The 12575-nt window shown below is 45.7% G+C and overlaps 1 protein-coding gene and 1 pseudogene across 1 annotated transcript; both read right to left on the bottom strand.

The window, feature by feature from the left end:
* Positions 1 to 1292: 1292 nt before the first annotated feature.
* Positions 1293 to 9680, bottom strand: CFAP144 (cilia and flagella associated protein 144). The gene is made up of 4 exons (XM_055586989.1): positions 9548 to 9680; positions 6469 to 6528; positions 2595 to 2698; positions 1293 to 1403 (listed from the first exon to the last, which is right to left on the bottom strand). The coding sequence occupies exons 1-4, from the start codon at positions 9678 to 9680 to the stop codon at positions 1293 to 1295; spliced, it is 408 nt and encodes a 135-aa protein (XP_055442964.1).
* Positions 5417 to 6092, bottom strand: LOC129655836 (high mobility group protein B3-like; annotated as a pseudogene).
* Positions 9681 to 12575: the final 2895 nt, after the last annotated feature.

The following is a 12575-nucleotide window of genomic DNA, read 5'->3' on the forward strand; positions in this document are numbered from 1 at the left end:
CTGCCCAGACTCACCTCATTAGAACAAAAGACCCTCCCACCACCTCTATCACTTAAATTACAAAGGATTTAGGAGTTCTGTGTTAGGAACCATGACAAAGACCAAATCTCTTTCTATGATATCACAAGTCACCCCCTGGTCATTGACCATGGATTCCTTACAGCAGATGCACTGTAACAGTCATGAGATACTGGCACACTTCTAGATCCCCACGTAGTCACTAATAATTGATCTGGCCCATCCTTGGATGAAAATGTCCATCAGGGTGGGGCCACTCAGGACTGCAGCTTCCATTCAGTCTTGGCAATTTCAAAAACAGGAGTGACCTCAGCAGTATATGGCTTCACTCTTCAAGGTATAAGTCAGGAACAGCCAGATGGAACATACACAGAGAGCAAGGTATTGGCCAGGTGTGGGGGAAGTGATGAGGTGTGGTGCACAGAATGTCCGTGCACTCCTTGGGTGAGTGACTCTCCCAGCACTTCTGTGTGTTCAGCTGCCTGGATGGTCCCTGGTTCTTTCTTCCCAGAACCTTTAAATGGTACCATGTGGGGGTCTTTGGGGGGCAGTTCTTTAGAGCTGGCTCATTTTCCCAAAAAGGAGCCCTCTAGCTTCAAACCCAGGGTAAAAATGCAGCTTGGTGGGCGAGGGGTTCATCCCTCCTTTCACAGATGTTCATTGATTGTTTTCAGGCTCACACCTACTCCTAGCCCACCTCTTAGTGTCTCCGAGCCCTGGCCTTTGCCCATTCCCGCAAGAGTAAACCTCCAGTGTGGGAGCTGTTAAGCATCTGGCACTGGGGTGTGCAACGGGACTCCCAGCAGACTCCCTCCCTCCTTCAGTTCCCTGCCTCACACCCATTCTGTCCAGAATCCTGACCCCTCTCCAGAGACCTGGGGGTACAGGGCTCTGTGCTCAGAGGTGTCCCACTCAGCTCGCATTTAGTGCCTTCCTCCACCCTCTTCCACCAGCTTTCCATCTTCTAAGCACTGGCTTCAGTTTTCTTGGTTTCTAATGTTTCTCATTTATCTTTTAAAAAATCAATTTGTTGTCTTTTATCTGGGTCTAGAAGGCAGAGGAGATATTGTATACATTTAGTTTGCCATCTTTAACTGGAATTCTCTCCCTGGTTTATAAGATTAAGGATGTAGACTGGTGCACTTGGGCAGAAAGGAGAAATGTGAGACTCTGGACACAGAAATAGTCAGATCAAGGCTTTAAAGTGTCTTTATTTACCCAGGCAGCACACACTTTGGGCATTAATGACAAGGATTGCCAGGGCTGAGGGATTACTACTTGTGGTGATCGTCTTCTCCCAAGCTCCACATTTTAGCCTTGTACAGAGTGATGTCTTTGTAGACCCTGAAGTGGTTCAGCCTGTGGTCGTCACGTTGCGGGTTGACCTAGAGAGGAGCAGGCAGATGTCAGAAAGAAGCCTGTGGGGAAGGGGGAAGACCTTGTCTTGTAGGGACCTGGACTTGACTCAGGTCCCAGTCTCCTGATGTGTGGCCCCTGGTGCTTTTTCTTGCTAAACCCTGTTTGTGAAATGAAGATGACATAATCAGAATTAAAAGACAAGTGCGACAGGAAGTTCTTCAAGTCTATTCAAAATCCTGTGTTTCTTTCTTAGGAACAGAAGTCCTATATCATTTAGGGAGATCATACTTTGCCAACAAAGGTCCATCTAATCAAGGCTATGGTTTTTCCAGTGGTCATGTATGGATGTAAGAGTTGTACTATAAAGAAAGCTGAGCAACGAAGAATTGATGCTTTTGAACTGTGGTGTTGGAGAAGACTCTTGAGAGTCCCTTGGACTGCAAGGCGATCCAACAAGTCCATCCTAAAGGAAATCAGTCCTGGGTGTTCATTGGAAGGACTGATGTTGAAGCTGAAACTCCAATACTTTGGCCACCTTATGTGAAGAGCTGACTTATTTGAAAAGACCCTGATGCTGGGAAAGGTTGAGGGCAGGAGAAGGGAACGACAGAGGATGAGATGGTTGGATGGCATCACTGACTTGATGGACATGGGTTTGAGTGAACTCCGGGAGTTGGTGATGGACAGGGAGGCCTGGTGTGCTGCGGTTCATGAGGTCGCAAAGATTCGGACACGACTGAGCGACTGAACTGAACTGATGCTAAAGACTGCATTTCCCAGGCTCCTTGCACTTAGTGGTGTTTTTCCAATCAATGACACAAATATGTTACTAGCATTCACATTTTCCAGAGCAGGGGACAGAATTTAGAGATGTAGGTGACATGCCCGAGACCACTCTACTAGCAGCTGGGAGAGCAAACTCAGGCTATCTGTCATCAGGAAGCTTTGTTTAATCCACACTTAGCAGTATTCACTTGGTACCAGGCACTGCGTTCTAAGCACTGTCTCGTCTAATCCTCGGAACAATTTTATGTGAAACATGCTGGATTATCTCCATTGTACTAGGAAGAAGCTTAGTCAAAAGAACTTAGTCACTTCCCAGGGTCACACAGCTAGTACGTGGTAGCCAGAAAAGTCCAGGCAGCTGGCTCCATACTCTGTTTCTTTAACCACTGCTGGATTACCCCTGACCTTCCAAGTAAAGGAGACCCACTTACCAAAGGCTCAGAATCCCATCCAATCTCTTGACCTTCAGTCTGTGTCTCTGGGTATTTCTTTCTTGGTCCCTGGGCAGCGTGGTGGATAAGATTTAGAAACCTGGCTGGGAGATGAGGCAGGGGTTACAAAGGAGTCATGTTTGGGGACCAACAAGAGATGCTGTGCCCTTGACTCTGGCACATCCTCCTGACAGGCAGAGCACCAGCCTCCGAGGCTTGCCTAGACATCAAGACACAGACATCTGGTTCTTCCACACATCTCTCAACAAACATCTGTTGAGAACAAACTCTGTGCCAGGCACTGTTTGGGCCCTGCAGGCAGAGCAGAGTGAGATAGACATGGTTCCTGGTCTCCTGGTAATGTAGACTGGGTGAGGGGTCAGGGGACACAATATACAAGTATAAAATCAAACCCGACATGTACTCACTGCTGTATTTAAAGTGGGTAACCAACAAGGACCTACTGTATAGCACAGGGAACTCTGCTCAATGTCAGGCGAGAGCCTGGGTGGGAGGGGAGTTTGGGGGATAATGGATACATGTATATGTGTGGCTGAGTTGCTCTGCTGTGCACCTGAAATACCACATTATTAATTGGTTATGCTCCAAAATAAGATGGAAAGTTAGAAATAAAAAGAAAAACAAACCGCATAGAGGCAGGCAGTGATGGACACTGTGAAGACGGGAGTAGGCCGGGGCCAGGGGGAGGCAGGGCTGGCTACTTAGGATGATGAGGGGAGGCCTCTCTGGATGCCTTGCCGGTGCTAGCCCTGAGAGAGGCAGAGGAGGAACACGTCACAGGCAGCAAGAACAAAGGCCCTGGGGCATGAGCAAGTTTGGGCAAGGCCCTGGGGCATGAGCAAGGTTGGGCAATGAAGCTGCAGAAGAGACAGAGAGGAGCTGGAATATAAGAAGTGAGGTCAGATCCTTCTGGATTGAAATCAGCATGGCTGTCAACACCAGGTATGTTTCTAACTGTACACCTTAAGGACTTAAGTAGATTTCATTTTCAATCTACCCCATCCAGTCTCAGTTTGAGGGAGGTAGTCTGACAAGGGGAAGAAGCTGGCTTGTAGTCAGACATTCATGGCCCTTCTACTACTAGCTTGACAGGTGGTTTAACTTCTCTGGACCTCACTTTGCTCATCTGTAAAGTGGGAGGAAGATATCTACCTCAGCAAGATGTTTAAGAATGGAATTAAAAAATAAAGGACTGGGCACCGGGCCGATCTTATCCTGAATACAAGGCGGCTTGTAATGAAGTCCTTACCATCTGTTTTTTTCCTTATTGCTACAAGTCCCCAGCTGCTACCCTTTGCTCCAGCCAGGCTGGTGTCTCCACTACAGATGGAAATCTCACTTCCTTGTTCTCTATCAGTCTATTTACTTGTCTGTCTCCACGATGCTTTGAAATCCTCACTCTTCCTGCCCACCCCCACTTCCCACCCTCTCTCCTACAAAAATCACACATCCTTCCTCCATCAAACTCCACCCTAAGAAGGTAGAGGGGAAGGAGAAAAGCTTGTCAGAAGAGTTAGGCTTCCTATCAAGTATATTCTTCCCTCATTCTTAAATGTGGCCCCACTTACCCGTATTATCACAGCCATGCCAAATACTCCCAGTTCTTGGCCATGCTGGTGTCTCATTTCTGTGCTTTCCCGTGTAACCAGAATGTTCTTCCGCATTCTTCTACATCTAACATACTCCACCTCACCTTCTCCAGGAGGACTTTCCAGAACTTCACTGTCTGAGGTGGGCACCTATTTCCTATGCTGCTGCCATCCCAATCTAGCTCTCTGTTTACCTGGGTATTTACATGTCTGTCTCTTTGCCTATGGTATGACATTCCCAGCCCCATTCTAGTGACTATCACCAGGTAATAATGAAAATAATATTAATAACATGTCCCGATCACCATGTACCAGATACTTTTTTTTTTAACGTAATACTGTTTATTTAACTTCAAAAACATTTCAGCATTCTAAACATACAAAAAAAAAAACCAACACAAAAAACAGAACATTGCAGATCGTGTTTAGTATAGAAGGTTCTTGAACTTTCACTGGTGCTGTGGCTCTTAGCTTTGCTGACAATGAAGAGTTCTACGGTTTGTTTAAAAAACAAACAAACAAACAGTTTAAAACTAATGCACTTCAACTAAAAAGGATCCAAAACACTTCTCATGCCAGCTGACCCCCACCCCCTTTTCCACAGCTAAGAATGGCAGCAGGATGCTATGTCACTATATACAAAAACAAGCCAACCTGAAGCTAAACGGATGCCCACTGCTGTGTTCACAGGTCCAGCCCCACAGTGCACGCCCTGAGCTACGGCCCCTCCGGAAGGCATCGCCCCCACAGCCTTGACACCAAGCAAGGAGCGTCAAGAGTGTGCCTCGGTTGCTTTGTTCTTTTTACAAACTATAGACATGTACAGTTGAAAACTCGGGATTTCTGGCCAATGACCATAGAATTAACACACCGCCTTACAGATTAAAAAAAAAAAAGTGCCAGAAACATCTTTAAGCCTTGTCACACCAACAGCAAAATGCACAGAGTGAGGAGAACATGAGAGCCTTTTCGTTTTAAAAATGTTTGGAAATATGTACAGCTTTGATACAGTTTCCAGGTGCTCCAGACACCCACAGCCACTTCCTGTAAACCACTGGCAATTACTAGAGCACTTGGAGAGACTGCAATATGATCATGATCCAGTCGGGTAGTTAAACCTAACGAGGGCATCAGACACGTCTTGGATGAGAGGTGTGTCAATCACAGCGCTCCCTGCTCTAAGGTATTCACAAGGAGACAGATCAACAGCTTTTAAAATGTATCCTCCTCCTCCTCCCCTTCTTCCTTCTCCTCCTCTTTGTCTTCCTCTTCCACTTTTTTCCCGGCAACTTTATCAGGACCTTTGGCGCCATCAACTTCCATTTAGACCTAGTCTGCGACATCCTTCTCATACTTCTCCTCCAGCTTTGCTGCTGCTTCTCCCTGTCACTTAAGTTATTCCACATCTCGCCTAGCTTCCTTGCCACGTCTCCAATAGAGATGCCAGGGTTTATAGACTTGATCTTGGGGCGGAATTCAGAGCAGAATAGGAAAAATCCAGATGGTGGTCTCTTGGAGGCATTAGGGTCCCTCTTCTTCTTGCTTCCTTTAGCTGGTCCGTAATCCTTCCTTTACTGATCACAGCGCACTTTATCTGCCTCTGCCATTTCATTGAATTTAGGCTTCTCTTTCCCAGACACAGTCTTCCACCTCTCAGAGCATTTCTTGGAAAATACAGCAAATTTGACAGGGACCTCTGGGTTTTTCTTATGTTCCTCTCTGCACGTCTGCACAAAGAAGGCATAAGCAGTCATCTTGCCCTTTGATTTCTTGGGATCACCTTTAGCCATCTTGACTGTATTGTTAGCTAGTCTGGGCAGTGTGGGACCCTAGATACTGTTTTAAACACTTGCATTATATTGTTTAATTCTCACAACATCTCTAAGAAATAGGTTCAGAAATGTTAAAACAAACAAACAAACAAAAAAAAAAAACGTGCCCAAAGTCACACAGTTAATGAATGGCAGAACCAGGATTTGAACTCAGTTAGTAGAACTCCAGAACCTGTGCTTGTTATCAGCTAAGTATTGGATGGATGAACAAATGCAATGTCAGGACCACGAGGAGCATGTTTTTTGGCTTGACAGTTAATAAACTGGCAGTTTTGAAAATGTTGGTTTCTCGTGAGTTTTGTCAGTATGAGTTCAGCTTTCTGATGATCAAACAGAGGACTGAGGCCTGGCCTAAGGAACCACTACCCTGAGAGTCTCCCAGCCAGCTGCCTCTGTCTCTGTCTCAACGTCATTCTCAAATCCTGGACTTACCGTCTGCAGGTTCTTCCAGGTTATCATGCCAAGACATGGGCTTTCTGGCGATTGTGTGAACTAGAGAAAAACAGCATCATAGGTTTAAGTTAAAAAAGTTTCTCCCTGGCCTTTCTAAGACCCTCTCTATGCTGGGTACCCATTTAGCATTTTTTGAGTGTCTGTCCAATGTCAGATATTACGCTGGGCACTAGGGCATAGGATCTTCAAGGACCTCACAATCTGAGAGGCACTGTCCTAATGATGGCCACCAGCTATGTGTGGAGACTTGAATTTGAGTAATTTAAATTTAATACAATTAAAAATCAGTCCCACAGCTGCATTTCAAGTGTTCAACAGCCACATATGGCTACTGGCTGCCATTCAGGTCAGCACAGACAGAGAACATTTCCATTATCTCGGAATGGTCTCTTGGACAGACTGACCTATGGAGCTGCAGATGTATCAGGCAGCCAGAGATAGTGATATATACCCAGGAGGCCATGTGGTACCAGGTAGAGGATCCATAGACATCTATTCAGCTCATAATTACTGATGCAGTGGAGGTAGGGCTGTGAACAAGACAGAGAAGGTCCCTGTTCTCCCTGAGCTTTCACTCTACTTATGATGATGCTCAATAAACAGATGTATAATATCAGGTAAATATAAGTAAGATGCACAACCACATAGAGCACATTATATGGATAAACCCATGTTGATGGTGGGGCACAGTGTGTGTGATGTGTCTCTAAAGACAGACAGAAGAGCAGAGTCCTGAATAAACTTGCTGTGTGAGATACATGGGGAAGATCCAAGAGTGAGCTTGGTGAGTTAGAGAAATATCAAGAAGCAGAGTAATTCTGGTGGAGGGAGCTAGGTGGAATGGAGTAGTAAGTGAGCAGAGGCCAGAAGGAACCAGTGGTCTCCACGTGTTTTATCCCTATCTCCTACCAGTAAAAAAAAAACAAAAACTTCCACATGTGTATATTGATATAGTCTCTATGCACTATTGTCATATATTAACAAAGCATCATTTCTTTCTTTATACATAAGTATAATGATAGGTACAAATTCTAATATTTCCTCACTTAATCCCAATGGATCATATTAATCATGTGCCTGATGATTGTGAGCTGAGAGACCAAGCACCTTTCCTAGGAAGCCTGGACACTGCTGGAAGGGATTATGAAAATTGTTGAAATGGGCCAAGCTTAAACAGAATTGGATGTTAAGTGGTTTTCTTGAAATTAGTAGTTGGAGGATCCAGAGGAAAACCAGGTTATCATAAGCAAAATGAAGATATACATTTTCTGTATTCTCATCCCCCACCCCCAACCCCCAAAGGTAAGTATGTGAGGAGGTGGTTATGCTTAAATAAATGACTGTCCTAATTATTTCACTGTATAAATGTATATTTAAATGTCACATGGTATGCATTGGAGGAGGAAATGGCAACCCACCCCAATATTCTTGCCTGGAGAATCCCAGGGATGGGGGAGCCTGGTGGGCTGCCTTCTACGGGGTTGCACAGAGTCGGACACGACTGAAGCAACTTAGCAGCAGCAGCAGCATACCTTAACTATATGCAAATCTTATTTTAAAATAATGACAATCCATTTCTTCTACACAGCTGGGCTGCAGTGGACTACAGTTAATCAGGTCCAGGACTAGGGGGTCTTTTCCAATGGGAAAAGACCCTGATGCTAGGAAAGATTGAAGGCAGGAGGAGAAGGGGATGACAGAGGATAAGATTGTTGGATGGCATCCCTGACTCCACGGACATGAGTTTGAGCAAGCTCCAGGAGTTGGTGAAGGACAAGGAAGCCTGGTGTTGCAAAGAGTCGGACATGACTGAGTTACAAACGACAAGGGCTGGAGGAGAATTTAGAAAGAAGAGAAAGTGAAGAGATGGGGGAATAGCATGGTTATTTAGGAATTCCACGCATTCAGATATGGTGGGACAGAAAAGAGCCTGTGGATGCTGCAGACTAGACACTAAAATGTTTATTAAAGGAACAGGGTGCGGGTAAAGGGGAGTTGGGATAAAGCTGAGTGGGCAGTAGAACCACATCCACAGGGGCCTTACGTTCTGATCAGGGTAAACCTCAGCTCAGAAGCTGTGGGGCCTCTGAGATAGCTCTCGCCAGCCATGGTATAGGGGAGGGTTGGAGGGTTGGGCCTGGAGGGAGAAAGAGAGTTAGGAGAGCATCAGGTCAATGCAGGCAGGACTAAGGAGAGCCCTGCTGAGCTTCGAGGCCAGATGGAGAGAGGGCGGAGCTAAGTGAGGATTGGCAGTCTTGCGCGATGGCGTCTCCCATTGAGGCAGGAACGTGGGAACCGTCCTGTGAGAGAAACGCTAAGGAAAGAAACAGTATGGTGCCTACTGAGCTGTGTGCAGTGAGAGAGAGAGACTGAGGATGACTCCCAGACTTCTAACTAGGGAGAGAGAATGGCTGTGGTGCCTTGTGCTTAAAACAAGATCTTCCGGAGTAGCCACAGGTGGGAGAGGGGTGCGGGATGAATCAGGGAAAGGGAGCTGGGAGGTGGTTGTGGACGTGGGTCTGGGTCTCCATTTGAGACTCAGTGGCCTTTAGAGGGAGCTGATGTTACAGGACCAGATGAAACTGGCCCAGGAATGTGCAAAGGGAGAAGAGTTGGGGTGGGGCCATTTAATTAGGGGGCATTTAATTAATTGGGCCTTGAGTCTGTGCCCCTTAAATTTTCTGAAGGTCTTCAGACAATATAAGAAGATGGAAAGAAATCCTTTAACTTATCAACAACAAACCAAAACACACGCAAAACAAAACACAAAACCCTGCAAAATATTTCAAAAGCAAATTTATAAAGAACCTTTCAAATTCGTTACAATAAAATATTTAATCAGGATGTGGATGCATTTTAATACATCTGTTTGATGTGATGGGGAATGAGACCCCCTCCCCAACCCCAAAGTCCTAGTTCTGAAACGTTGAGAATAGGGGCGAGGTCAGAGGAGGCGTCTCCTACTGGGCTCCACCCCGCACACCCTGCCCCGCACACCTGCCGGCTCCTTCCCGCGGGGCGCCCTCTTTCCCTTCCTCCGTCCGGTAGCGCCCCTCACCCTTGCGGAGTGGATTCACGTGATACTGCGTGTAGAGTTTCTGGGTTCGTAGCTCTTTGAGGTACAGTTCCCGCAGGATCTGGTTCTGGTGGACCTCATCTGCGATTGCTTTCTCCTTCTGGTGTCCAGCCATGGCCTTGGCTCTGCTGTGTCCGGTCAGTACAGCGCCCCCTCATCTGGCCAGACGCTCACCAGGTGCTAGGCCAAAGGCAACATGTTTCCAGGCAACAGAGTCCCAAGCCGTCTCTAGGCAACTGGTCCTAGCTCACCCGCCTCCCTTAGACCTCGCTCCTGCTCGCCCATCCCCCACCCCCAAATCTTAGAACTCCCTCTTTAGGCGCTCAACCCACCTCCCCCAGCTTCTCAGGACATATCTAGCCTGGTTACAGAACTGCTGCCCGACACTTCCAAAAAACAGACTCGCCATGAAGTGACCAGTCAATTCTAGAGGAAATCAGTCCTGAATATTCATTGGAAGGACTGATTCTGAAGCTGAAACTCCAGTCCTTTGGCCACCTGATGCCAGGGAAAAACCCTGATGCTGGGAAAGATTGAAGGCAGGAGGAGAAGGGGATGACAGAGGATGAGATGACTGGATGACATCACCGACTCAATAGACTTGAGTATGAGGAAGCTCCGGGAGTTGACGATGGACAAGGAAGCCTGGCTGCTGCAGTCCATGGGGTTGCAAACAGTTGAACACAAAGAGCGACTGAACTGAATGATAAAGTGACAGACCCAAGATGTAATGGGCTTAGGATTCAGCCTCACCTTGACTAGTCATTTCCCAAAAAATATTTTGGAAGGAGTAAGAAACCTCTCTACGTTAAAGCACATGTCCAAAATTGAGACCCTCTATGTTTATCTCTGCATATAAGTTAAATAAGCAGGGTGACAATATACAGCCTTGATGTACTCCTTTTCTTGTTTGGAACCAGTCTGTTGTTCCATGTCCAGTTCTAACTGTTGCTTCCTGACCTGCATATAGGTTTCTCAAGAGGCAGGTCAGGTGGTCTGGTATTCCCATCTCTTTCAGAATTTTCCACAGTTTATTGTGATCCACACAGTCAAAGGCTTTGGCATAGTCAATAAAGCAGAAATACATGTTTTTCTGGAACTCTCTTGCTTTTTCGATGATCCCGTGGATGTTGGCAATTTGATCTCTGGTTCCTCTGCCTTTTCTAAAACCAGCTTGAACATCAGGAAGTTCACGGTTCACATATTGCTGAAGCCTGGCTTGGGGAATTTTGAGCATTACTTTACTAGCATATGAGATGAGTGCAATTGTGCGGTCGTTTGAGCATTCTTTGGCATTGCCTTTCTTTGGGATTGGAATGAAAACCGACCTTTTCCCGTCCTGTGGCCGCTGCTGAATTTTCCAAATTTGCTGTCATATTGAGTGCAGCACTTTCATAACATCATTTTTCAGGATTTGAAATAGCTCCACTGGAATTCCATCACCTCCACTAGCTTTGTTTGCAGTGATGCTTTCTAAGGCCCACTTGACTAAGGCATTCCAGGATGTCTGGCTCTAGGTGAGTGATCACACCATCGTGATTATCTGGGTTGTGAAGATCTTTTTTGTACAATTCTTCTGTGTATTCTTGCCACCTCTTCTTAATATCTTCTGCTTTTGTTAGGTCCATGCCATTTCTGTCCTTTATCGAGCCCATCTTTGCATGAAATGTTCCCTTGGTATCTCTAATTTTCTTGAAGAGATCTCTAGTCTTTCTCATTCTGTTGTTTTCCTCTATTTCTTTGCATTGATCGCTGAGGAAAGCTTTCTTATCTCTTCTTGCTATTCTTTGGAACTCTGCATTGAAATGGGTATACCTTTACTTTTCTTCTTTGCTTTTTGCTTCTCTTCTTTTCACAGCTATTTGTAAGGCCTCTTCAGACAGCCATTTTGCTTTTTTGCATTTCTTTTCCATGGGGATGGTCTTGATCCCTGTCTCCTGTACAGTGTCACGAACCTCAGTCCATAGTTCATCAGGCACTCTATCTATCAGATCTAGTCCCTTAAATCTATTTCTCACTTCCACTGTATAATCATAAGGGATTTGATTTAGGTCATACCTGAATGGTCTAGTGGTTTTCCCTACTTTCTTCAATTTAAGTCTGAATTTGGCAATAAGGAGTTCATGGTCTGAGCCACAGTCAGCTCCTGGTTGGACACGACTGAGTGACTGAACTAAACTGAACTGATGTTTATCTCAGAAACATGGAGAGGTTTCCCATACATAAAGACATTCCTCCCCATATCACCCATATGATAAATAATATAGCAGGATAAAACCGTTTCTTAACCCTAAAAGTAACTTAGGAACTTTACAGTTTATTTATTTAAAATTTTAAAGTTGTGGTAAAATACACATAGAATTTGCCATCTGAACCACTTTTAAGTATTGTAGTTCAGCACTGTGAGGTATAGTCACACTGTATGAAACTCATTTCCAGAAAGCTCTTATATCCATTAAACAACTCCCCATTGGCTCCTCCCCTTAGCCCTTGGCAGCCACCATTTTACTTTTTCTATGAATTTTACTCCTCTAGATACCTTATTTCGGAGAAGGCAATGGCACCCCACTCCAGTACTCTTGCCTGGAAAATCCCATGGATGGAGGAGCCTGGTAGGCTGCAGTCCATGGGGTTGCTAAGAGTCTGACACGACTTCACTTTCACTTTCACTTTTCACTTTCGTGCATTGGAGAAGGAAATGGCAACCCACTCCAGTGTTCTTGCCTGGAGAATCCCAGGGACGGGGGAGCCTGGTGGGCTGCCGTCTATGGGATCACACAGAGTCGGACACGACTGAAGCGACTTAGCAGCAGCAGCAGCAGATACCTTATTTAATACAGTTTATATTAAAAAAATAAAACTAAAAGCATAAAGAAAGGAGCCACCCCTGGTTTTAGGAAGCACCTAAATGCTGACTCCAGAGCCTATGGTCTTCCCCCCAGGTACACTCCATCTATCCACCCATCCATCCCTCCAATCCAGAACAGTGTGTTCACAGTGAGTTTAGGTT

Source organism: Bubalus kerabau, chromosome 6 (assembly GCF_029407905.1).
Source record: "Bubalus kerabau isolate K-KA32 ecotype Philippines breed swamp buffalo chromosome 6, PCC_UOA_SB_1v2, whole genome shotgun sequence".
NCBI lineage: Eukaryota > Metazoa > Chordata > Mammalia > Artiodactyla > Bovidae > Bubalus > Bubalus kerabau.